Source organism: Melospiza melodia, chromosome 3, assembly GCF_035770615.1.
Source record: "Melospiza melodia melodia isolate bMelMel2 chromosome 3, bMelMel2.pri, whole genome shotgun sequence".
Taxonomy (NCBI): Eukaryota; Metazoa; Chordata; class Aves; order Passeriformes; family Passerellidae; genus Melospiza; species Melospiza melodia.
Window position 1 is genome coordinate 102,429,548 of NC_086196.1, and position 27,592 is coordinate 102,457,139.

At 44.7% G+C, this 27,592-nt stretch overlaps 1 protein-coding gene across 14 annotated transcripts in view; it reads right to left on the reverse strand.

The window, feature by feature from the left end:
- Positions 1-1,815: 1,815 nt before the first annotated feature.
- EHBP1 (EH domain binding protein 1) overlaps positions 1,816-27,592 on the reverse strand; it is a 206,588-nt gene continuing 180,811 nt past the window's right edge. For all 14 annotated transcript variants that reach the window (XM_063152355.1, XM_063152346.1, XM_063152349.1 and 11 more), the window contains 4 exons: positions 10,770-10,869; positions 9,572-9,645; positions 2,966-3,080; positions 1,816-2,825 (listed from right to left, as the gene is read on the reverse strand). In XM_063152355.1, the coding sequence (XP_063008425.1) occupies positions 2,735-2,825; positions 2,966-3,080; positions 9,572-9,645; positions 10,770-10,869 (380 nt within the window). In that variant the 3' untranslated portion in view covers positions 1,816-2,734. The remainder of the gene's footprint in view (positions 2,826-2,965; positions 3,081-9,571; positions 9,646-10,769; positions 10,870-27,592) is intronic.

A 27,592-nucleotide genomic window follows, 5' to 3' on the forward strand; every position in this document is an offset into this window, starting at 1 on the left:
CCGCTCCGCGGGGCCCCGCGCTCGACTCGGCGCGGCGGAGCGGCCCCGGACCTCTGAGAGGCTCCGGTGCGCGGCTTTTGTTGGTCTCCCCAAATCAACTCCCTCTAATTGCAGCGGAGCTGAAAGCGAGCTAATGTTCAAAGGCGCTGCCCGCCGGCCCCGATCGGAGCTCGGTCTCCCGGGGGGAAGACTTTCCCCCCCATTTTATTTTGTTGTTGCTGGAGTTTTTTCCCGTCTTTTCAAATCTTTTTCATGCGCGAGGAGAGAACCGTCTAAGCCGGGCGGGAGGGAGCCGATGAGTAGAGCGAAGGAGGTTAGCAAGCTCCTCCGCTCTCCCGCAAAAGTCAGCGACACGGGCACTTTTCCCCCTAACAAAGGCGCCACGGCCCATTCACAAAAAAGCAAAGGCAGGAGGAGGGAGGAGGAAGAGTTTGCGGGGACAGTTCTCCCCCCTTCCAGCCCCTCTCCCCCGTTTTGCCCCGGTCCTACGGGGCAGTTCCTGGCTCGGGCTGCGCTCCCCCCGCCCCCGCCGTCTTCCCATCACTTTTCCCGGCCGGGGCAGCCCCGGTCCCGGCGGGCAGCAGCCCCCGCGAGGCTCCCCCCACACCGGGGGTCTCCGTGCCCTCCGAGCTCCCGCAGCTCCCGCCGTTACCCAATCCCCAACTGCGGGCGCCTCCCGGCAGGCTCGGCCGGGGCTGCGGGCAGGGCGGGCGCGGGGCTCGCCGCCCCCCGAGGTGACGGTCCCGGCCACTCCGGTCCCCGCTCGCTCCGCCGGACGGAGCCGGCGCCCTCCCCGCTGTGCCCAGGTAAGGTCGGCGGCAGGGCGGGAGCCGCGGGCGGGCGGGGGCCGGGCTGGACTGCGGGACCCCGGCCCCGGCGAAGGGTTCGGTCCGGGGCCTCCTGCGGCCGCTGTGCCGCGCTGGGGGCGAAACACGGGGGACACACACACTCTTATTTTGCCCCCAGCCCAGCGACTGAGTTACTTTTTCCTCTTTAGGAGCCAGGCAAACACCGGCTTCCCCAGAAGGAGAGGATGCCCGCCCGCGGCCCCCCTCGCCCCAGGGCAGCCTCACTGAGCTCAGCAGCTCCCGGCCGGGCAGCAGCACCGCGGGCTTTGCCCCTCTCCCCTCCCGAGCCTCCTTCGCGCTCCGCAGCCGCGGAACCCTCGGAGTGCGTTTCCTGCCGTGCCCAGCTCCTGTGTTTTTACGGGAGGGCAGAAGAGCTCGGCGGAGCCCGCTGCCCCAGCCCCCCCGGCGCCGGGGTGTTCCGCGCATCTTCCCAAACTTCGCATGGGGCCAAATCCACTTGCGGGCCCCGGGGCAGCCCCCGGTTTCCCAGGCCGGTAAATCCCGCGGCACCGGCGGCCGCTCGCACAAACCCGGGAGCTTCCCTTCTCCCAAAGGGGGACTCCTTTTGGCGAGAGCGGCAGGACAGCGCGGAGCGGGCCGCGGTCGCGCCTGGAGCCGCCGGCGCTGTTGCGGCCCCGCAGGGCTCCCTCCGCTCCCCCGGGTGCGCTCCTTGCGCGCCCGCGCTTTGGCCGCGCATCCCCCGCGCCGCTGGCGGGCGGCATCGGCCCCGCCGGGAAAAGTTTTACCTCCCCCTCCCCGAGTTGCATTTTATTAAAATCAAACGAAAAACTTTTCCGTGCGCTGCGTTTCGTTGCGCCGGGCAGCGGCGGCGGCCGGGGCGGCCCGGGGCGCGGAGCCCGCTGCCCCTCCCGCCGGGATCGGGACCTTCCCGCCCCCCGAGCCCCCTCCCGGCCGACCCAAGGCGGGAGGGTGAAGGGAGTTTCCCAGGTAAAGAGGAAAGCGGCTGTTACGGTAAGAAAGATTCGGGTTTTATTGAAAATTTTATATATGACTCGGTGTTGTAATAAATAAACGAGACGAGCTCCACGAAGGGACGATGCGAGCGCGGGACACGCTTGGGGGCACACGGACGGGGCGGGGTGCGGAGGGGAACGCGGCCGGGCGCAATAAATAACGCGGAGCAGGCCCGGCCCGGCCCGGCCCGGTTCGGTCCGGTCCATCCGCGGGTGGGAAGCGCCGCGCTGTCCCGGGCCGGGCCGGTCTCTGCCCCGGGCTGCCCCGCTCCGCCCGCAGCCGCTCCCAGGGATTGGTGCCAGCTCCGGGGGAGAAGCCCCCCGAGTACACCAGAGCAGCTCGGCTCTACTCCCGGGGAAATGTAAAACTGATGTAATAAACCACTGGTAAATACAGCACATTTTTAATAATAACTGGGGAGGACCTGACCTAACTATAAAATGTAGGTAGCTTATTAAGTATTACATATGGCAGGACTAGATGAAACCATTCCCAATGATTTTTTTTCCTATATCCCCCTCTCTAATCCTATTACGACAAAAACATTTTTATTTCAAAACTCAGCCCTCCTCCAGCTCCAGAAACCAGGACAGACTATTTCTTCTCCTCCTTCCGCCCATCTCCGGCATCGCCCGCACGCCAGGGGTCTCGGAGATTCCATTTCCAACGCTTTCGGAAGGAGAGCTGAGCCCACAAGGAAATCATGGGACAACGCGAGTTCGCTTGAATGGAAAACAAAAAAACAACGCAGTGGGGCCCGGCGCAGCCTAGATCTGGCCTAAGAAAATGGAAAAAAAGTTTAATTTTTTTTTCAAAACATATTTTTCTTTTTTTTTTCCCAGTCTCATGTCGGCATTTTAAGAACGTAAGAAAGCCGCGCTGCGATTTCGCTGCCGCCGCGGGAAGGCCGCTCACTGGAGAACGCATTTCTCTTCCTTCTTGGCCATCTTGCCTTTGTTTTGCTCGAGGGTCCTCTCCAAATGCTCGTCCTCTTCCTCGGCCCTGCGGAGAGAGGCGGCTGAGGGGCTGCCCGGGCGGGCCCCGGCCCCGCTGAGCTCCCCCGCGGCCCCCGGGCTCGCACCCAACTTTCCGTGGGCACCGCGGGGACCCGGCGGGGACCCCCTTCCCCCTGCCCGACTCACTGCTTCTCCTGGGCGTCCAGGTCCCTGACCAGCGCGTCCCGTTTGTTAACGAGAATAACGAGTTCGTCCAGCAAGAGCTGCTCTCGCCTCTTCTGCGCCTCGGTCTTCTGCCAGTCTGCGGGGGAAGCACAACAAGAGCGGCGGTCAGAGCGGCGGCCGCCGGCGCCCGGCACAGCCACGGCCAACCCGGCCGGAACCCGCGCCCGCTGCGGCCCGGCCCGGCCCGGCGCAGCCTGGCACAGCTCGGCCCGGCTCAGCACAGCCCGGCGCAGCCTGGCACAGCTCGGCCCGGCTCAGCACAGCCCAGCGCAGCCTGGATCAGCTCAGCCCGGCCCGGCACGGCCCGGCACAGCCCAACGCAGCCTGGCACAGCCCGGCCCGGCCCCGGCCTCTCTCCCCAGCGAGGCTACCGCGGGGACAAGCGCGGCCCGGCGGCGTTTGGCCCTCCTTGGCTTGGGGAGCTGAGCAGCGATTTTGGGGCCGTTTGGGTGGGGGTTTATTTCCTTTCTTTTATTTTCTTTTTTTTTTTTTTTCCCTTTTAGTGTAAGATTTGCTTTGTTTTCCCCACGCCGGTGTCCGCCGGGGTTGCTCCCGGAGGAATGCCCGCTCCCCGCAGCCCGGCTCCTCTCTGCGCGCCCCTCGCCCGCTCCCAGCGGCTGCAGGAATCTCACACTGCGCACCATATGCTCCGCAGTAACTTTAAAGGCAGGTATCGCTTAATTAGCATTGCCCACTTTGAAGTAAAAATACACTTGCTACAGAATATGGCGGGGCCCCTCCAGCCCCGGCGGGCGGGCAGCCTCGCTATTCCCAAGGGATTCATTCCCCCGGCCCGGCCCGGCCCGGCCCGGCCCGGCGCAGCCCCCGGGCCGCCCGCAGCCCCGGGCTCCGCAGCCAGACCGAGAGGGCTTGTCGCTGTCAGTCAAGCGCCAGCCTTCCCCGCCTCCCTCATTAAGAAGGTAAACAATGAAAAGCAGGAGCAGTAGATTATGAGGGAGATAGCAGGACAATTGAGGAGCGGGAGGGAAAGAGGACACCGGCTCCAAAAAAAACCCCAAGCACCGGGAGAAGCCATCGCCAGCGGCCCGGCGCTGTCCTCCTCCTCCGGCCGCGCTTCCCGAAGGCGAGGGGAGAGAGGGTGCAGTCCTTTTGGCTTTCTCCCCCACCCACCCGTGCTCTCCATTGCCCTGGGCGATCATGTTAAAACTCACATGGCTGGTGCTTATTCAGATAAGCCGAACAATGCTCCCCACCGGTTACCATGTGAATCTTCACAAACCCCGCAAGAATGCGGTGGTTCAAATCCCCCTGACCCCCCTCCAAAGCCAAATTTATTCAAGACAGCAAACTGCTCAGAAGCTTTATGAAAGCAAGTGGTGCTAGAGGGAATTCAGCCTTGTATTTACAAATTAAAAATTAGATGCATCATCATGCAATGAAGGTTGGGAGAGCGGCAGAAAGGCAGGAATGTGGAACCGCTTTTATCGCGCCCTCCCCGCCGCCTGCCCGGGCCCACGAGGAGCCCCGGGACAAGCGGCAGCGGGAACCCACGGCACACGCGTGGGCGGCGGGCACCGGCAGCGAGCGCGTCCCGCCGCACCGGAGCCCTGCCCGCAGCACCGGCTGCCGGGGCACTGCCCCAACTTCCGCGAGTCTTTATTTTTCTCCTTTTTCTCCTCCTTTTCCTCGTTCTCCTTCTTTTCCTTTCTCATTTCCTTTTTTTTTTTTTTTTTTTTTTTTTTTTTTTTTTTTTTTAAATGTGTCCTTTCCCCATCACCGTTGCTAAGGGAATAATTCTTTCAGGTGGACACCGATTAGAGGTGGAGTTAGCAGCTAAAATTACCGGTAATCCAAGCCATTTTTTCCTGCCACAAAGCTGCTTTAATTCGGGTAGCAGCCTTTTAGGTGCTACTTCTTGGAGCAGTCTCCAGATTTGTGCTGCTGCTTCCCCTCCTGCTCCTTCTGGGCAAAGCTCCTTCACTTCAACCCCTGTCAAACACCCTGCTCTCCTCTCTGCGAGCCAGAGCTTCCCCAAACCGCAGCGTTTTGCCCCACAAATAAAGCCCCCGACACGCAATGGGATCTCAGCATGACAGCAGTGAAAAGGCCCTGAAAAGGGCCACGGCAGCAAGCCAGACAGAAAAGGAGAGAAAGAGACACGGCAGAGGGTTTCAGGGGTGTTTGCTTCCCCCAGACGCGGTTCCCAACTTTCAGGTTAACTTTTCCCTGGCTTCTGCTGGGAATTGTGCTGGGACTCGGGCTGCCCCAGCACATCTGGGCACACGAAGCTCTGGATGAAAAAGGATTTGAAATCCATCGCCTCTACCTAGACTTTATATATTTGTTTTGCAGTTTTGAAGGTTTTTTAAAGCTTTTTGTTTGTTTGTTCGTTTATCCCTTGTTCTCCAGCTGCAGCAGCAACTTTAGTTTTTGAAAGAGCAAACAAGTCAGAATATTTCAGTAAATGTTTTGCTCAGTCTCTCACTATTTTTCCCTGTTAAGTCCCTTCCTAAGTGCTACAGGTTTTGTTGCTTCATCTTATAGCCCTGTGAATTAAATAATGTCCTATTAGGATTTCATGGAAAAGAACTGTGTATTTGATTGGGGTTTTTTGGTTGTTTTTACACATTTGCTTATTATAAATGTTTGAAACATGCCTTGGGAAAACCTGCTGGAAGAACTATACAGTGCAATTTGACTTTCATTTCTAGGAAAGGAGTCTGCCTTTCCTCCCCCCAAAATAAATAAAGAGTCAAGAAGCAATTGGTTAAAAGGGTAACTGACTCTAAGTATTTAAATAACATTTTATAGGTGACTACCTTGCAATTTTGTTTTATCCAACAAAATACTGCTGGGCAGCAGTTTTGGGAAACATCTCTATGTTTAAAAAAGCAACTGTGTTCAAGTTTGATTCCTACCTGTTGTGCCTTTTAAGCCAGGATTACCTATAACACCTGTCACATATAGTTACCCAGGCTGACTGCAGCTCTGGGAAGCTACAATATGGGCTGTGATTAATTTGAAGATTTCAGAATAATACTGTTATAAAAGCTACACTCTGGACAAAAATAGGATTAAGCTCTGAGGCTGTATATGAGCTAAAAGTGTTGAAAGCTAAAACCCCCGTGCCACCACTCGCGACGGGCAGTTTAAAATGACAGAGTTTGCTAAATTCACATTGAAGTAGAAATGTTTTCAATTATTCATCTTCATTGACTTCATATTGTCTTTTTTTCCCCCCCATTGCTTAAACTGATAATTACTTTGAGCAAACAGACGTCCAGCTCCCATAGAAATGCTTTAATGGAAATGGTCGAAAGTTCTCGTAGTAAAACCTTCAACCCTGCCACTATAATAAATAAGCCTGGCACTTTGATGAAAATTAACACTAGTTTTGTAAAGAGCACATTGGGGGATTGCAGTCAGGTCTTATCTTTAGTTCCAGTCAACTAGCAATCCTGAAAGAGTTTGCATCATCATCAGAGCAGGCCATTTGATAGGATTCTGCTGCTGAACCTAATCAATCTATGGAATACTGTGGCTGCGCGGTGTAACAAAGCTAAAATAGATTTACAAATGGGGTTTTAGAGGATAAGCTCCTCCACAGGATTACATATTGATTTTAAATATAAAAAGCTTATCATATAAACCATAACTACAAAAATAGTGAACCTATGCATAAATCCTTTTAGAAGAGCACCCACTTCAAACTATAAGCCAAGAATAAATCAAGATGTACAAAATCCGAATGAAGATCCATTTCTTGGGCAGAAAATGAACACACCACCCCAAGGTGTGCAAAAATGAACTTATCTTTTCTAAGGAGGCATTAAAACTCGACTGAAAAAAAAAAAATAAAAGAAAGGAGTGAGAGGCAAGGTAGCTGGTAGTGAGGCATCCCGCTACTGCAGCTGCAGTGAAACCAGGCAGCACCTCTGCTCAGGAGCAGCTGGCCCCAAGAGCCGGGCGGGACGCGCGGGAGCTGCAGCGGCGCAGACGGGCCCCGTTTACCTGCGCTCGCTTTGGCCTCTTAGCGAGGGGGTTCCGGCCACTCTCGCTCGGAACAGCCCAAGAGGAACCCTCTCTAGCTGGGAGCAGGCAGCGCGTTAACTCCCCCTTTCTTATCTCTACGGCTCCGTGGGGGAAGGGGGCACTACGCCTTTTTTTTACCACCCTGGGTCATTCATGTGCTCCTCGTGAAGTGCCGCAACCCTCCAAGAGGCCATTGAGCTCCCGGTGCCTGCGGCCGGGAAGGAGCCGCAGTCTCCACATCACTGAGCATCCCACCGGGCAGCAGCTCCGGCCGCAGCGCTGCCCAGCCACGGGCACGGCAGAGCCGCCTTCATCTGCCTCTATCAGCAGGCTCCCACCTTCCGCAGAGCTCTTCTCGCTCCTTTTTTCCCCTGTCATCAACCAGCTAAGTAAATTGGCTGACAGATTTTTAAACAGCAAAGTCACGCGTGGAAGAGTTAGAGCAATTTACCAAAACAGTAATTACCACCTTTCAAAGACTTTTCCTTTTTTAAGTTCCAGTTTGGGTTGGTGTGTTCTGCCTTTCTTTTGGACCAACAAATCGCTCCCATCCTGTTACATATATATTTTTTTTCCTGCCCATATGCTTCGGTTTTGGAAGTGGCGCTGGTAAAAGTGAGATCTGCCTTTTCAGTTCTTTCAGGGAGCCCACGCACTCATTAGCAATCGGCTAAATGGCCTCGGAGCCGACAGTGCTGGGCTTTCCAGGCAGCCCCTGCTTCTCCAGAGAAATCACACTGGAAATGGTGTGGTTTTAGCAGGGCTTCCCAAAAACTGCATCTCTGCATCTTCTGAATACAGAAAACACCGATGCGCCCATCGAGAGGCGAGATGTCACAAATGCGTATTTTGAGTTTTCACAGGTGTTTAAATCCTGGAAGAGTTTCTCCTTTAATATGGTTTTTGGGTAAAAGCAGGTAACTGTTAAAAGTTCTAGAAGATCGATAATCCTGTTGAGAGCTAAAATGCTAAATGAGGACTTTGTTGCATAAATAAAAAAATCCCCCAAAATAACCAAATTTCTCCAGCACTTATGTTTGCTTCCTAAACCTCTGTTTACCATACCACCAGTAGCATATTAAAAAAAAAAAAAAAAGAAAAAAAAAAAAGAAAAAAAAAAAAAGAGAAAAAACAAGAGAGAGAGAGAAAAAGATATTTTCTGGAGTTTGGGCATACCTCTCTGAATTTACAAAAAGAAATTAAAAAAACATTTTTGTTCCAGACAATGTGTAAATGGCAGAAGCTGCTAGACATTCAAAGGCTGCTGCTAGGACATTCCAAGGCAGTACACATAGATGAGGCAATGAAACATCGAAAGTTTAGGTTCAAATCCAGGATATCTTAGCTGCTCTCTAGTTTCAGATTATTTTATGTTTTAAATATTTCATCAGTACAATTCCAAATTAGTCTGGCCTGTCTCTGCAGAAAGCAATGTATATATTTATCACCCAGGATTATCCAGGAATATAGTGAAGACAGCCTTATGCAAAAAATATAACTACAGATGGAGAGATAGGAAAAAGCTACCTGAAACCTGCTGCTTTTTTCCAACAAACTTATGCTCCCAGTGAAGTCTCCAAACTAATTAGAATTGATTTATTATGGATCAGGTACCTTATCAGGTGAAGAAAGAAATTACCATGGACAGTCAAAGGGTTGAGAGGTCAATACAGAATAGCAAAATCAATTTGCATTGATTAGACAAAAGGTCCATTTTACAGAGCCCAAAGGATTAACTTTAAAGCAAACATCTTTGAACTGTAAGGCAGCATTTGTGACTGAGAGGTATAAGTGGTGCAGCATTAGAAAACACTTAAGATATTTGAATAAGAAAATAATGCAAGCAATGGTTTAAGCTATCTGGATGTTTATTTTTTATTATGAATCATCCCAAGGATTATTGTACCATTCACTGGAAAGCCCTATGGAAGGGGTGCAATTGTTTCATTTATCCCGTGTCAATCTTCCCCTGAGTGTTACCTCCATTCAGGTGAGGTGACTAAACTGGGGAGAGTCACAGGGAAGGGAGAAACTCCGTGCAAAGGATCGCACTAATCCTGCCGGTGCTCCTGATGAAATATTTACCTGACAAACTTAGTGTTTTACCACCAAAACCATCGAGACGTTTTCCCCCCGAGTGAGTTACTGTTGTAGGACAGGTCTGGAACATTAAAAGGAGGAGGCCCTCTTCTGTGGGTGACCCCTTCCTTTTTCTGTGGCACCAAAAGCAGCACGATGCCGCAGGAAAACCAAGAGAGCACTACTGCAACAAAAAACTGCAAACCCCACACACATGCTCTACCTCCTCATCACCTTGTTTTCAAAGTTTATTGCAACAAGACCATACTTCTTTGTCCTGCATCTTGGTTCTTTTTAAATTTTTTTTTTTAATCCTGAAGAAAACTTAATACTGGGATTGCAGCCTCAGCACACTTGCCGTGTGCTATCACTTGAAGTGATGCAAATATCAGCACTACCACTGGGCTTCAGAGGAGCCTCCACGTTTGGCACTCCCAGGTGCCAAACCAGTCTGGCAGTGAGAGCCTTCCCCCCTTGCCCCAGCGCTGCTCTTACCTTCAATAGCCAGCATTGCTCTCAGCTCCCGGTTCAGCAGCTCGTAGCGCCTTTCTAGGTCATGTTCTTTTTCCCTAGGCAAGTTGCAAATGTTCATCAATATGTTAATTACTAAATCATTAAACACTTAAAAGCACCTTTAACTTACATTGATTTTAGGACTCGCAACTGACTTTTCTCTTTAACTTTAAGCTACTCCAAACAAATGATACACAAACTTAAAATCTGGCTCAGGTGGCCTATTCAGTAACAGGGCCTTTTCATTTCACCTAAGGCCAGCTTTAATTCTGTCAGTTTAACTCCACTGTGCTACAGGATGCAATTATTTCATATTCATCTCTGGAACAGCTGTTGTGGAATGTCCAAAGTATAAAATATTCCCCTAGATCTAACGAGCAAATTCCAGCATCAACCTATTCACCAAGGTAACATGACACTGAAAGAATTATTCTGTATATATTCTGCCCTAACCAACAATAAAAATTAGACAAGGGATTAGAAAGCTTAATATTTTGCAGGTAAAATCCTCTGTCAAGTTCAGACCCAGCAGGAGATAGGTGAGCAGAGGCTCTTCCCAGGGAAGTATGCAGGCATCTACACTAGGTGGCATTATGGAAAGAAATATCAAAGTGAAAGAACTGCAAGAGAAGCACTCGGGGCAGGATGCCTCTACAAACGAGCATCACCTTCTCCCTTCCTCAACACTGCCAGTGAGAAAAGGTTCATTTGTCCTTACTTTGCACTATCAGTGGTATCACTGCACTGTGACGGATTTACTGACATCCCTTCAGCAGAGATGGGACTGAGGATTTTCTACAAAGCAAGTAGTGACTCAAATTTGGCTCTTCTCTCTGAATAGACTTCACCTGTCTCATCTGAGGCACAATCCAAATCTATCTGTGCATTTCTAAAATGCAGTTTTATTCTGCTGTTGGGCTTTTGAAAATGTAACAGTGCTTAATATTTCTTTTTTTTTTTTTTTTTTTTCACAGCTCTGGCTAATCTTGTGTCATTGCATGTTTCTCATTTTCAAGTCTGAAATATGAGAAAAACAAGTTACTCAATGTGTAACACATCCACACTACTCACTTTTGAGGTTTTTTTTTTGAAGCCTAATGGGAAGAGAGTAAAGAAAGTTTTGCTTTTATCTGAAGAGTAAATCACCCTTTTGTAAATACATATGTTCATCTGTACTTACAGAAGAGAAAGCTGGTTCATTCGTCTTATTAAGGCATTCTTCTTATTAACCAGCATGAACCACTCCTGCATCATAGCTTCTTCCTCTTCTGTGTTTCTTCCTGCAATCAAGAGAACTTCATTACTTCTGTGGCATTTCACAAATTGAGGTACATATTTTCATTTCAGGTTTTGGACTATCAGTTGCCAGCATCACTGAGCATGACAATGCATATTCTCAAATGGTAAAAATATCATATGACTGCAAAGTCCTGCCTGGTTTATAAATAAATCTTTGAAAGCAGCCATCCTCCAGGATACATTGTAGTGTTCTTTATCATGTTGACCCTAAATAAATACCTTTTAAAAGGACTGTGTATTTTAAATTCTCCCAAATGAACTATGCAATTACAATGCTTCCAGTGAACAACCCTTACTGTTAAAAGATGTCTGGTCATCACCAAACACAAAAACAATCCCCACAGGCAAGATCCACTCTACCCATGCAAACCCAGCACAGCCAGGATGATGTGGCAGGGATCAAAGTAGCTGCAGAAGAGATGCTAATCCTGAACTCTTGGCTAAGGTGTGGGCACCTGCTCAGCTTCTGTGCTCATGGCCACTCTTCCAGATGAGCTGGAAAGAGCTGCTCCTCTCCTCAACCTGCAACCAAAGGGAGCATCTGCACAAATACAAATCATTCTGGGATCCAGGTACCCAAGGGTTCCCTGTGTGTATGCATGGACTAGCATCCCTTCCCCTAGCCCCCATCCACCCCAAGCAGGATCAGGATCAGGATCAGGATCAGGATCAGGATCAGGATCAGGATCAGGATCAGGATCAGGATCAGGACTCTTCATAGCCTACCTGCAGGCAGTGCTAAACCCTACCAGACTCTCTAAGACTCTGTCACCACCCCTGCACCATGAGCAAAAGGCAGATGAGTGTCCAGAAGGCTCCTGACTGTGCTTTCCATGTAGCAGGGCTGCTCAGCCAAATTCCACCCTCTCTGAGCTCAGGGACATGGAGGAAGTCCTTTGTGGAGGCTGAGCTTCTGTGGAAACCTGTCATTCTCATCCCTCATGCTGAGGTGAAGAGCAAAGGCTATATGGTCCTCATTGAATTATGAAACACATTTCATATGGTTAAAATGAATCTAGGAATGAACTGGGAATAAAGGAGCATGAGCTTGGTCATGTGAGTTTGTTTCCCAGCTTTGATAGTGCTTCATTGGGAGAGTGTGGGTAGATGTCTGAGTTTAAGCACCTTGTGTGCAATATGTGAATAACCACCTGTCCTGATCCTGCAAGGGTGCTGAAAGTTAATTTTTTGGTGTTTGTAAAGGGGTTTGAAATCTCTCATGCAAAGTGCTGCACACTTGGGGATGCTACCTTGTTAACTTAAACCATAGGATCCCTAGTGACACAGAAGCCTTTTCTAGCATCTGGAGCTGGAAAGACACCAGCAAAAACATTGTTTTGCCCTAAACCAAAGCATTCAGTGTGTGGATGGGAGTGTTTCAGATGCTCACCATGTGCATGTTCACACCCCAGTGCCACAACAGCGTGCAGGCCCAGACCTACACGGAGAGTCTCACCCTCACCAGGTGTGAGCCTCCTGCCTGCAAGGGAACTTTTCCAGCCTTCTCCAAACTCTTTGATTCCCTCTGCCATGGCCATGAGGCATCCACACAATGGCAGGAAAAGAAGATGAGCAGGGAAGTGGGTCAGCTTGGGCTGGAACTAGTGGACGCACACAGTAAGAAGAGGTTACATTTGGCAGGCCCTCCTTTCTGATAGGAGACATCCACCCATACCCTGGGAAGTGCCTGGTCAATGAAATTTCCTGGAATGGTGCTTTTAGGGCCACAATTTGCTAGCAGTGAGACAGGAAGGGTGAAGCATCCCAAAGCCCAGATGGACCCACAGTGCTTTTCCAAGCAAAAGCAGCAGGGCCCAGCTCCTGGGGCAATGGAGAAATGAAAGAAGAAATCTGACATGTAGAAACGCTCTCCCCCAATATCTCCACTTTGGGTTTTGTGCATAAAATATCACTCCATGGCATTTACAACAATATTAAGCAGTTCAGTACACTTTGCTGGTAAGTTACAGATCAAAGGCCTTGCTGCTGTACTGCTCCATCTAACAGGGTCTGCTTCTGGAAGTAGATAATAATCAGTATTACCAGTCTTTTGTCAAAATGCACAAGTAGTTGAAACTTACTCAGGGGAGAGGTCAAGAAGAAGGGGATTTTTTTGCCTTTTTTTTCCTTGCAAAATGATCAGTCTATTCTGTAATGCATAAGATTTTTTTACTAGCTATGTGGCAAAGTTCTCACAACCAGACATTCGTGGCTACAGTAACATTTCAATAAATTTGTTAATTTTGGGGTGGACACGGATGTCTGGCTCAAAGATTATAAATACAAGCTCTTGCTGCATTTAATTTTGCAAGCCTTGAAAAAGAAATGGGAGAGATAAATGTCTCCAAAGTGTTGGGCTCAATGGTGGATCTGACTTTGTTGACTTTCGTACCATGCACTTACAGGTTAAGAACACAGACTTCAGATATAATCTTCTTTCTATTAATGCATTCCTCCTAAACGCAGTTAGTTGCAACATATAATGAGAAAAGATCTGGGTAAAGCTTGGAGCTGTCGTGCCAGATCTGCACAGGTGCCTATTTTAATATATCTGTGCTGACACCAAAGCACATGCAATATCCACAGAATGGGCTGGTTTAGAAGTGAATTAACAAAGTCTTGATTGTTTTTACAGAATTTTAAATCTGTTTTTGTATTCACTTTGGACCCATGTGATGCCCTGACACCGGTCATGTGATATCGGCTGCGATAGGCACAAATCCCCGGGCAGCAACAAAAGAAGAAAGAGCAAAAAAGAAAAAGCTGAGAAAAAGCTTGCAATTTGGAAAAAGGCCAATTTTACCCCAGCGAAGGCCTTTTTGATCAGTGAAATGACACATGTGTGCAATATTAATAGTAGTCGATGCTGATATTTTATTTGTTGACTGTCAGCTTTTAAATTCTTGTGCACAGAGCTGAAACAAATTCTTCCCAGGCAAGCAAAATAAAGATGAACTCCCATATATAAGAAATTTAAATAACTCTTCGGCAAATACACTAGCATTAGAGCATTACTTCATTTTTTTTTACTTGGTGAAAGGATGCACATGAAACACTTTCAACAAAGAAAAACTGAGTGTTCTTACTGCAGCAATACTGCAAGCAAAACTCACATTTACAATTTCTAAATAAAAAATTTAGCAAAAGCCTTTCTTCAACACAGTTTCACTTTGTAGAACTCAAGCTGCTGCTGGGGTGGTTGTTGTTTTCACTTTCCAAGTGTAAAACAAGTATTTAATTGACTTGCTACAAATGCTTGAAAATTTAAATTGGGGAAGTATCTGTGCTGTTCGTGGGGAAAAAAACCCCAACAAACTGTACAGACTATTAAAATGAAGCAAAAAACTCATGCTGGAGAACAAATCGATCCCACACATGCAAAGCCCTTATCTAAGCCAGTACAAGATGCTGAAAATCTATAAATAGCCCAAAGATCCTAAACTTAAATTTTTTCCATAATACATGCATTACACTATTGTTTTTGATAAACAACAACAACAAAACCCTTTTAAAGCTAGTAAGTTGGACCATTACAAATTAATCCTGACTTTAATAACTGGTTAAAGACCCCTTCAGCTTTATAAGTAACAAAAAATATTAAAGCCTGTGATCACAGCGAGCTTTTCTCATTTCTCCTCTAACCATTTGTTATTTAATCCAATACTAGTAATCCAATTTGTCCATCAGACTTTTAAAGGGCAGAATGCAACTTCTCCAGCTTAGACACTTTTCAAAGTACAATATATTTTTCAAATGAATGCTGGATGTTTCATTTTTTCCCCAACTGTTCCTAGCTCTAATGTATGAGGAAAAAAAGAACAAGATGAACATTGTTCGTACTGATTAAGTAAGAGCTCATTAAAGAGCTGTCAGTGCTGTACTTTGAATATGCATGAAGCATATAATCAGATCTAGTACCGTCACTAGAGGAGAATACGGTAAGTACAAAGGATTGATTTAATTACTTAGAGTGGGCTGTGGTGGTAAAGCAGTCTTGTTAGCGCAGAAAGAAAAGGAGGTTGTATTCTGGCACGGTTAGGGGAAAAAGGCAGTTTTAGCTTCTGCCACAATACCTAATCTCAGGATAAAGCACTTTACATTGTAGCTTAAAATGAAGACTGCCAGTTTTCTAAAAAGACCAGAATTCATCTTATCTTGTTTAACCTCATCTGGTTAACTATCTAGCAGAACATATTTATTCTCTTTAACACGTAATTATGCTTATACCTTTTTATCCTATAGTTCAATAATGACTTCTGAAAACAGTCTTCAAATAAGAGCGGGTAGTGCTGCAAACATCATATGCATGCAAACTGCTCGGTAAGAGATTTGAAAAATGCAGCACCAGAAACTCAGATGAAACAGTGAGCACACACGCCTTTATGTGAAAAGTCAATACAGTTTTTAATGTTGGACTTTAACCTGAGGAGGCTTCTGGCAGGGTTTCTCTCATTTATTTTCTTTTTTCCCTCTTCCTTTCTGCCTCCTCCCCCCCCCAACTTTTCTTTTCTTTTTTTTTTTTTTTTTAATTAATTCATTCTTGTTTTATTCTTTCTCTAGGAATCCAAGGGAATTCTCTCACATCAACTCCCAGTGCCATTTTCTAATTTCATTGTCTGGCTTGAGTGGTGAAGGATGCGTGCTCTATTCTTCTCTTCACTTGACATCTACCAGAACCCTCCTCAATGATTAGGAATGAGCCCAACACCAAGCCTCAAATAGCACAAGACATTAAATTCTGCCCTCAGATATGAGAAGCTCCTACTGGCTTCTGAGTTGTGATTCCAAGCTGTAATAGCTCCTGCTCAGGATTCAATAGAGGCTGCAGCATAAAGTTTGGTAATTTTGTCCCTTACTGGAACAAATTTTAGTGATAGCCAAAGTACTGATAGTGAGAATTTTAATGATAGCCAAGAAAAAAAAAAACAAAAAAACAAAAAAAACCAAACAAACCACAACCCTAAATCCTTCTCCCTTCTCCTGTGGCTAATCACACATATTTCTGATTGTTATATGAAATAAACTTGAATCTATTTTCTTCTACAATACTCAAGAAGCACAGTAACAAAGACATTACCATTTTCTGAGAACAATATAAGCAACTAGCTTATTTTAATGTTGTACAGCTTCCTGGCAGTCTTTTACAAACACATCCTTCTTAGTGTTCTTCTGGATTTACAAATGGATTTTTGTTTACACTGTAAGCTAATGATATCTTAAATTATTTAAATAAGAAGCATCTTGACAAATGTCTTTTCTGAATCAATTTGAAAGAACAATTTTTTTTCCTTTCCTGCTGAAAGTACTTTCAAACTCAGCCAGCTACCAGTGTATCTAGGTACCATTAGACCCATTATTTTTAAGCCATTTGGGCAGCTAGGCATTAGACAAACCCAATATGGATTAACATAGTAAACCTGTATATTGCTAAGAAAACAGAGAAGAAAGTGCTACAAAACACTGAGAATACCACTTAAAAGGAAGAAAAAGCAACAACATGCAAGGACAAGATCAGTTTACAGTATAAATGTATGAATACAGTAACTCCTCTACACTTTATACCATCATAAATCTGTCAAGATAAGACAATAGATTAGTATTTTTTAAAAACTCCTTAAATGTAAATGTATTTAGCTGCTGTGCAAAAATGAATTACAACCTGTAGAGGATAAATAATAAAGGGTTTACATCAGCATCCCAAACCAGCCCATTCAGTGTGGCAAGAAATAACAGGTTTACAAAAATCACTCTGTATGCTGTCTTAAGCAGTAATTGTTTTTAAATTTTATTTGCACTGTGTGTAGTGTGTGTGCCATGGTGTCATGGTTAAACACAGAACCCTTCCCATGTCTCCCCATTTACCTCAACAGAACTACATGAAAAACAACCTACTTAAGACAGAGCCCATTCTTCATCCATTTGCTGATGTTTACACACAGTTTTAAAATAGAATAGAAGAAGCTTTCTTCACTCAACACACTTGGGTGAAGAGGCCAGCAGGAGAATGCCAGTGCATGGGAACTGGAGCGGGGCAAATAACAACAAAAACTGGCCGACTTCGCTCTGCTCCTCTTTCTGGGCTATTTTGTAGTTGACAGAAGCTTGGTGACTACTGAGAGCTGTTCAAATGCCAGTGAATTCCACAAATTTAACAGGAAGGTCTTTTGAAAACATATCCCACTGTCTTTAGTTGTCTGCTTAAAAAAAAAAAAAAGTTGCATTCGCCCAATCATAGGGACGAGTTTTTACAAGTTTCTGTATTAGGAGCAAGTGGACAGATTGGCTTGTTTACCTGAAGGAGAACATGAATGGCAAATAAAGAATAGTTCTAGGATGTGTCTCATCTTGTCTCATAAGAACCTGGGGAAATTCACTGAAATTGAAGGTGGTGTGTTTAAAACCGATAAAAAGAATGATCTTTCCTCAAAGCCTCATCATTTACCAGTAGAACTCGTCGCCACGAGGCAATGTTGAAACTAAGAGCTCAGCAAGAATTAAAACCAGGCTGGATGTTGAATATGGAAAGGCAAAGCTGCAGCAATAAATATTCAAATAAACAAACAAAAAAACATGGGAGGTAGGAACTGGATCCTCCTGCTTTAGGACACAAGCTAACCTTTAATTTTTAGAGGTTAAATTAAATGTTCCCTGGGGCCAAGTTAGCCTGTGACAGGCCTCTGCACAGATTCTTGCCCCAGCCTGAGTTCAAGCCACACCTGTCCCTCTCCAGTGGAGTGTTCTGGACCAGACTGTGGGGCTGATCTGCTGTGGCCATTACAGTTTTACTGAAAGGGAACACGGGAAGGGACGAGAAACAGCGCTGGCTGGTTTTGCTGACCAACCTCACATTGCCAACAAAGGCTGGTGGAAGGTCTCAAATGCTTCCAAGCCAGCAGCAGACTTCCCACTGATTTTAATAGTCTTCTCATCTTGCTCACTGTGAACAGCTTATGCACAGATGAGCTCTTGTTTTTAATGTGAGTTACTGAATTCAACAAACACTTAAGCAGAAAAGCCTCTATTTACAACAGATATTTTTTGTAAAGGAGAGTTACATGAGACCTACTGCAAAATGCCTCTGACACAAACTGAAAGCTACAGTGAAAATTTTTAAATGACAAGTGGTCAACAATTTTTCACTGAGTGAAACTCTGGCATCCCAAAAGAGACACATTTTTTTGAAAAATCACCCTCCTTTGCTTTCAGAGGGCTATCTTTGGTGGAAAACCTCAGTATTTTGGATAAAATATTTTTTCCAAGTAATCGGTGTCAAAACAGAACGTGCAACAGACACCTCACAGCACAAGTAGATGGGCTGCTCCACCTGGTGCTTTAGGCCTCCCATTTGAGATTACCATGCCCAGCTTTCTCCCAGAATATTTCCTTCTTTCAGAGCAGGAGGACCTCCTCAGTTATTAAAAACCACTGAAAATGAACACGAAGAGCCAGCAACAGATAAGGAGGTGAAACTGTTGTTTAGATGACACTGCAGAAGTGGTAGCTAGCAGATGAAAGCCTAGCACAAGTTTTTGAGTCTGAGCTGGATGGGAAAATGCCTAGGAACATTAGAAAGGCAAATTCATGGCCAGTAACTTGCTGTCTGAGAGCAGTTGAGAAGGAGACATTGATGTCCACACAATGGAGTCTCATAAAGGTAGGAATCAACTGCCAAGAATCTGCCAGGCAGAGCTACATTGCAGTGCATTGTCTGACTATTTCAGCCCCCAAAATACTGTAACCCTAAAGAAATGGAGCTGCCACCAAGGAAATGCCTTTATCACAAGCACACATCAAATTAGTTTAATATCAAGCAGAAGATTTATAATTTCTTTGGTTTCTCAAACATAAAAAAATCAGAGAGGCTATTTAAAATTTTGAGAGCTGTGCAAACAGAAGGTTGGGGTTCTGACCACTGACCACATCTCGGCACGTGCACAGATTTATTTACCTGCAGTGGGACTGACTCACAGGAAGACAAACATTTGTGGCCTACAATCTGGGCAGCCTAAAATTATCACAGGACTGAAACTTCCACAAAAAGACAAATTTTGGAAGATAAAACCTGCAAGACCACTGATTTTCTCTACATGACAAGTCAACACAGAGGCCAGTAGAAAATACAGAAAACAAACCAGAACAGAATGCCTGGACTGGATAAAGATTATGAATATATTTTAAGTATGGGACCATCAATCCAGATCAAGAAAATTTGCGCCCCAAAATTCAGGCAACAAGAGGTGAGATTGCACTGAAACACCTGGAGATTCCTGTAAGAAAGTGATGCCTTAAGGACAACTGCCTGTAGGGAATCCTAGCACTGAGTGAAACCAACACTTGTGCTTTATCACCCTCTGGTACTCTGTGCACCCAAATTTTCTCACAAAGCACAACTTCATAAGAAATTTCAGCACAGGAAAACATGCACTATGAACTGATGCACTCAAACTTTTGAAATTATAAAAAAAAAGGTAGATTACGCTTGGAAATCCAGCAAGAGAGGGATGATGGTATGGCAGATGAATTACTGCACGTGCAGATTTACAAGTAGAGTTGGATGTTTTGTCATTGGAGATAGTAATTTCTGTACAGCTTGTAACCTCTCCTTAGAATAGTTTACTACCAGTTTATCTGGCAAGTGATAGGTGGGTAAGATACTAAAGTGAGAGGCCATTTACCTAAAGTCATTGGAGTGTGCTCTGCTAGGTAGCATATTGTTCCATTTTTACCAAATGTTGCCTTACTTCCTTCAGAACATATTCTCCTGGAAAAGGGAGCTGGGAAAGGGTAGTGGACATTATAAAGATACTGTGATGGACAGGGTTGAATTTAACCCAAGCAACTGCCGGAAGTGAGATGATGATGGCAACAAATGTGACCTTGTATCTGTGTTAATGAAAATGTGTACTCTTAGTGGGAGTTGGCAGGTTTGTACATCTGGGATCCAAACCTTCCTAGGGGTAACTGGGTGAGTTCAGCTAGGCTGAGGTGTCCCAAGGCCCCACAGCTTCCAGTTTCGACAGAGAAGGTGTTTTTGGTGGTAAATGGGAGAAACGCAAGAAAAAACAACAGTGCTCTCTGCAGACTGCAGTGGCACTGTGGGCCAGGAGCCTCGGGGTGACCAAGGGGCCTTTCTCCTTGCCTTCACTTTGCAGCAGACACTGATTGTAGAGCAAGCTAACTCCAGGCACAAAGCCAAACACTATGCCTACCACATGAAAGAGCATTTATACTGCTACACCACAAAGAAAGATGGAAATCAGTTAAAAGAAGCAAGTGTCTGTTGGGTCTTGTAAGACTTTTGGAAGGCTTGCAAGCCTATTCATAGTGCCTAGGGCTCTCCCAGAGTAGTCTCCTGCTATGCGGGCAGTGCTCTACTTGGACTCTCTTCTTCAAGCTGGCTTCAACCTGTTGACAAGTTCTTTGAAGGCAATGATGAGGCTACAAAAGCCAGGGAAGTGCATGGAGAGGAGGTTGACTTATCACTCAGTCCCTCCAGCCAATGGGATTCTGTGTTACTTGGAGAAAAAACAAATATGGTCACTGCTGCTGCTGAGCCGCTTTAAGGATTTGACGAATTTGGCCTGGGAAGGCTGAACACGCACACTGCCCACGTTTGGTCTTGGAAAGGCCACCTCCTGTGAACTTTTGCCTACCAAGGCACAGACCTAAGACTGAAGAGATGGGGCAAATTAGAGACAAACTCTGAGGTTTGTTTTGTGGAAGCTTCTCAGCTGTAGAAACAGTGGGTAATTGGAAAAGTATGGCCAGGCGGTCTTCCTTCACCAAAGGCAAATCTGTTTTACAGGAACTGTTAATGGAAAGAGACCGATGGATTTTGGAATGAGTTTGCCAATAAGAGATTGTGGAGGCAACATGACAGATAGGAAACTGGAGAGAGGCTGATAAACCTCAAGAACTCAAGATGTTCTCAATTGCTCATAAAACACATGATTCTGGCAACTATAAATTGCATACTTGGGCAGAAATTTGTGTATGTGTTGTGATCTGGGCCCTGAAGAGTCCTGTCAGAAAATCAGCTCACTGGTGTGCCAGTTTATTTGCATTAACAAACTCTCATGAATGACTTTGCACTGTGTGTCTTTGCAGGCATCTCCACAGAGCTCTGCAGGCCCCAGGTCACCCAAGTCACACTTGGATGCCACAGAGAGGCACAGTTACCATATTGTGAACAAGACCTTGATCATGGTGTCATTGCACTTCTTTCACCCAGGGTTTTGGTAGCTGTCAAAGCTCCCATTACCACAACCCTGGCAGCAAGTTCACATTTCTACACAGTGGAGAGAGACACATTGCAACAAATGCTTTAGAATATCCCATTGCTTTCAAAACAAGCAGTAACTACCAAGGCATAGTTTTGTGAACTGTTATCATGTTAGCATAAAAATCTTTTGCTTGTGCCAAAAACCTTTCCTTCCACCCAAAACAAACTGCTATCAGTAATATCCTTCCAGCCTCCTAGTTGTTAGGTACTTCCAATAGAGAGGGTTCACAAACCACCACTAGCAGGGACCCAAAACCAGTATCACATATGTAGCATCCACGTATCTAGAATTTCTTTGAAATGCTTTCACTCACTTCTTATGCTAAATGTAAAAAGATAAGCATCAAAAATGTTGCTTCCAGTGATACTTTTACATTTTCATCTTCTTGCCAGGAAGGCTGTTATACTATCCTTGCTCTGCTTTGTGATGTGCACCTTTGTCTTTCATAACATGGTCAACTCATTACTGTCTTGTGGTTTGGCAAGTTCTTGGCCCACCTGAGATTAATCATGCTGACCCAAGCACAACAGTAGTGCAGGAGAGCAAGGCCAAAAAACTGCTATAAAACTTACAGTGTTACTGATTCCTTCTTCCTCATTTAGGCAAGATATGAAATACATTAAAAGACCATGATTTTTATTTTTTCTCCTTATGTACGTGCACAGGTATTTTTCATACTGTCTGCTTGCAAGCTTGAAGAGGTAACAAAACCAATTTTTAAATTCATTTCTCAGGCAAAACTGAACATTCACCAATTTCCTCCCCGAGCCCTGACACTGGTGAATACAAATCTGCATTTGCTTTTGGGAATCCCAAAGAGAATTGTGAATTCAATTGTTTCTGAAAGATGAAATTTGGCTTAGGGAATAGGATGCCTCCTCCTAGCTCACCCCTCCCTACTCTAGCGCGGATTTCTCTTGCAGACTGGGTGACTCCAGTAAGGAGCATTCAAGATGGTATAATACAGGCTGGTAAATACAGCTTGATAATCAGGGTTGTGAAGGGGCAGAACATATAAGGGATTTATTTTTTGATAGTGAATCTATGCACATATACATCATCGAGCCCCCATTGAGAAGCAGACCACTCCAAGTGATTAATACAGCTAAAGGGGGCAAATAAGAGATCAATGACAAAAATCACCTGGTAAAAAAAAAGTAAAAGGTGGTGCATTTAATGGGCTTTTACTTTGCCTGTGAAACAATACCAAGAAACCTATATTTTAGCACTTGTGCTCAACAAGCACTCTAAAGTATGTCGGGATGAGAACAGAAATCCATCCTTTCTAATAATCTTGTGACAAAAGCTAAAAGACATCATCCTATTAACTAGTGATCTCAACTGCTAATGCGGAGTACTTCCTGGTGTCTTTTATGTAGAATGCCGCTATTAAAAAACCACTAAACATTCACTGTGAACAACACAGAATCATTCATCTTTTATCAGCATCTCTTGTTAGAGGAGTATGAGAGGGGCTGAAGGTGTCATTGATATTATAGAGCGGAAATTAATCAGAAATTTTTCTCATATTTTCCTCATCACACTCATTTACTTTTGTACAAATTTCCCCCTGCTAAAAAGTTCATACCCAGCCCCCTGTTGTACGCTTTTAAGTTGAGAATATTCAACGAGTGCGTCAACTGAAAGGCACCAGGTCCCAACACAAAAAGCATTCGAAATTCTCATTTAGTTGTCTTTATTTTGCTAGCGCCATGTGGTCCTTGAAGATGTAGAAAACACGGGAAGCCGAGTAAAGATCAGAGCAAGCTCATTAGCATTCTGACAAAATTGGAGTGGTGGAGATGTATAGTTTGCCTAGTTTGTCGTTTTGAAAGCTACCGGTGGTAAGCTTTCTATTTCATTGTGCTTTTGTCTTTTTTTGGGGTTTTCAACGCAGCGGGGTGGTTGTTAGCCTAGGTTTTCACAGTGCATTGTGGGAACCTTGCCTCACATTCAGCCTATATAGTATCATTTGAGTTCAAGTAAAAAAAAAAAAGTAATTTTTTTTTCCCTATTTATTTCATAATCACCTATGCTAATGCGTAACTGTCACCTGGCTGTCAAAGCCCATCCTGCCCGACACCTGGTATATAAAGTTAAAAAACCCCCAAAGCCCCCCAAAATTACCAAATAAAATAAAATCTGAGCTGATTTAAAAATAAAAACCTTTTAAACATGCTCCTAGTTTTCTTCAAAAGACAAGATAAGAAGAAATTAATTTAAATTCCACTGTTTACAATAAACTAGAAATGAATTTGAGACAGATCCAGTTGATTAGAATTCAAAAGAGACTCTGTATAACAGCCTCAATTCTATTTCAGAGTCTCTTGAAGGAAAGATGGGTTTATGCTCCAGAATTATGTAAATAATGAATTACCTCTTAGAAGACCTATAGAAGTTATTACTCTGGTCATTTTTTTTTAAACATAAGGCTCACTTTGAAGGGCTAAGAGGGCTACATTAATGCTGCTATTCGACATGAACGTTTCCAAGTTGCAATGAAATGGATAAAGGTCTTTTTGGATGAATTTATCTGCTAAATCCTTGTGGTTGCCCTCCTATCTCGGATGATGACCCAAAAGAATGTCAACAGCTCATTTCCCAGAGAGCTGGGAAGAGTCACTACACAAGCCATAATCTGCACGTTCTCAAAGAACCGTTTCAAACATTACATTTCACAAGCTGTTTAAAGAGATTTTTTTTCCCCTCTCATCTTCACTCTCCTACCAATACTTTGGACATCAGTGCCTTGGAAATGAGTGCTTTAACAAAGTTGAAACGTGACTTTTACGTATTGTGTTGGTGGGTCGGGCATACACACGTGCTCGTGCACGCACCGTGCAACATGTGAGTGCCCATGGGTTCCCACATGCTTCCCATCCACAGCACCAAATTCCAGCCATGCTGTGGCAGGGACAAGGCTAAAAATACATCAAGTCACCCCTAATTTACCCATCGGATGTTTTTTCTTTTAATATAATGTGTACCACGGTGCCAAATCACAGATATCCTTTTAGTAGGAAAGAATAAAACCCAGCTTGGAAGGAGATACAATGGACCTAGGTTTGGAATACAGCAAATTTCACAATGGAGGGCAGACTCAAGATATCTTTACTTAGCAAGGGGGAAAGGAAAAATATTGAGGGAAAGAGTTGCTTTATAGAAAACCTTCAAAATTCTTTCTTTTTGTTATGCATTTGGACAGCATCATTATCTCTACTGTCAAAACAGCCTGAGAGCTGCAGGCAGCCTCTGCTGAGCAATAAAAGCAAATGGTCAGGCCAAAGAGGTCTTTAAAAAACAAACAAAAAAGAAGTACAAGAAGGTAACTGCCTGAAAACAGAAAGCTCTGATATTCCCATGTGGATTGACAGATCTAAATTCTTCTATCGTATTTATAATCTCATTTCACTCTATGCCTCTCATTTCACCTGTGTGTAATACAAGAAATCTCATCACAGGAGATGCTGCTACATTTGAGCTATGTGAGGAACTATAATCCCTCCCCAAATAAAAACAACACCCTAACCCTTAGAATTAAATAGCAGTTTAATTCTTAACAAAAGGCAGAATTTTGTCAGCTCCAAGATGCCACCTTTATTTCAAATCTCCATTTAAACATTTAAATATTTAAACCTTTTCACTTAGGTTCCAACTCCCAGCAGAAGCAAATAACCTGGAGACTGTTATCTGCACAACAGTAAGGGCGACCGAATTATTTTCTATACTTTGCCATGTGCTTATAGCTGCAAAATTATTTATCTCCTTCACTGCATTCTACTACGAAAGTTTCCTGCAGAAGAATCGCCGGGACCAGCCATATCAAATTAGAGGGCAGTCAGGAGTGTCTAAGTCCAGCTTTAAAACAAATATCATAACAATTACTTAGCCATATGGAAAATAGGGTATGTCTTTCCTGAAAGCTTTTATATATTTTCTATCTCAAATTTCAACTTCATTAGAAACTACTTCTGACTAGCAAGCTGCAAGATTGCAAAATATCTAACTGTTAACCCACCATGAAGATACTCTTTTGAATGGCAGAACTTTTCCAAGATGCAAATTAACAATAATCTAATTTTTAGAGTAAATTAACTGAAGGATTCATTTTAATATGTTTCCAAGTCTCCAAAATGAAGTGGCAGTTGCAGGCTCTGCAATACACACACGCATGTGCGCTCATGCTCGTGTACATAGACTGACACAGCACCCCCTGCACCCAGCTTCCATCCTCAGGAGAACCCACATTGTATTTATGTTTAGGTTCTTATGACTTAAAGGCCAGATGTTTCACAAATGACCAACAATTGGAGGTTAGAATAAATTAATGACTGATTTCTGAGCTTTGATGGAATTAAGCATACTTCTTTTCTCAATGTGCCATGTGAATGTTTGCCTGTTCAACTTTTTTTTTCTTCTTCTTTTTTTTTTTTTTTTTTTTTTTTTGACAAGTGAGGCCACCCGGCAGAAAACAACTGATGCAAAACCCAGGAGTAATCCCTCTGTTTAGTTCAACACTGTGGTTAGCCTTAACACTGCCTCTATTATCCAATGGATTTAGAGAAACTTTCATTTATTTGTTGGCCTCAGTCTTCCAACTTCGTTGCCTTCTTTAAAGGACCCAAGACCCATTCCTATGTAAATACATTTGCATAGGGCCACAATGAAACTTTCTGGGGCTGGGATTAAACTTGCAGAACTAGATAGCTGTGCTGTGCATATTTGTGATCTTCATGTAAGTACTTTCCCAAATACATATGAGTGAATGAAGCCGATGTCCACTCTGGCTACAGGAATGCCTGGAGTTTAAATAAATGCCCCATCGAAAATGACAGAGCAAAGCCCCGAAGGCTGAGGCAGAAAGGACACCCAAATGTGAAAGTATAATATATGTAAAATGAACAAAAAGCCCTTTTCCATTAGGAGCTGCTAAAATCAGCACATAACCTGCTGCAAAATGTCCCCTTCTCTCTCAGCTTGTTCTGGTAGGACAACAGCATCCCTGGTGTAAAAGTGATGATTCACAACAACTTGCTTTTCCCCTTTTTTTTTCTTGCAGCCTCTGTTTATACAGAGTACCTAGGGTATATTGTATTATTATAAACTGTACTCAATACAGCCTTCTTCCAGCCAAGGCAAATATAAAGCTTTGCATCCAGCAAGTCTATTAGGAAACAGCACCTGGACTAATCCCTGCAATTACCACCCTCAAAAAATGCTAGTGGACACTCCATGCAATTTTGCCATTCCCACAGACAAAATGCCAATACCTTAAAGGTTTAGGTTCTGTAAGGGAGGCTCGATGGACCTAATGCACAGCTAAGGAGTGGTTTTGCAATTTCACTGGCTCTGATGACTGTGGGCCAGGAATTGCAACTGAATATATCCTTTTGGTATGCATTTAAGGAGATAACACCTCCTTCCAGGGCTTACCAAACACAGCTATGTAATTCCTGGTTTTGCTGTGCATTTTGTTCTTATCTAGCCTAAAAAGCTATGTATATCTAACTTTAAAAAATTATTTTATAGCATCATTAAAGTACACAACTACAACGATTAAAAAAAAAGGAAAGCAAACATATCAAACTTAATCACATGCAAAAATACACTAGCTACTAGAAAATGACTGCTATAACCAGCAGGATATCAATGAAGACACTGTCACAAATCATAACCCAATTCTGATTTACGCTGTATTTTTCTCATTCCCGACTGTATGGTGAACCTCTGCTGCCCCATGTAAATACCATATACAAACCCAATTTCTCTCGTTGGACTAAGCACATCAATACAAAAGCAAATGAACTACCAAAGTGCCCTAATTAACAATTTTGCAAGTGAATGCAGACATCAGTGCCACACTGCAGCCATTAAAGTCTATCCCTTGCCATATCTGTTTCTGTTAACATTTCAATAGACCAATTAAATGACCTTTCCCCCCTCAAACTCAATTAAGCTGTTTGAACATCAATTGATAACTTACCATGTATTTATGCAAAATGTGCAAGCAAGAGATTCATTTTTTCAATCCTAATGATGTTTTGAAGAAGAGAAAACTATCTAAACTATCCTGTCCTGGTATTCCATGGAGAGGGGGCCAGGGACGGGACTGCCTCCCAGGGGAGCCTGCTGGGCACGCTGGCATTGTGGCAGGCAGTTTGGAGAAAGCAGGTGTGAGGCAGATATTCTTTTTCCCTGCCATTTGGTCCCTACCAGGCAGCTGTCTTGGGAGGCCAAAAGAAAGCGGAGACAGCCATCTCTTTCAGCTTGTTGGAGTATCACGTCCTGGGTCACAGCCAGCACACTGGTAGGTGCCACAGGGTCACATCAGCCAACTTGTGGATATCCAGAATTGTTTCTTTTCTCCTCTGGTTTTTCCCCTCTTTTTGTTTTTGTCTGGAGCTCTTACGTCTCGCTGTGC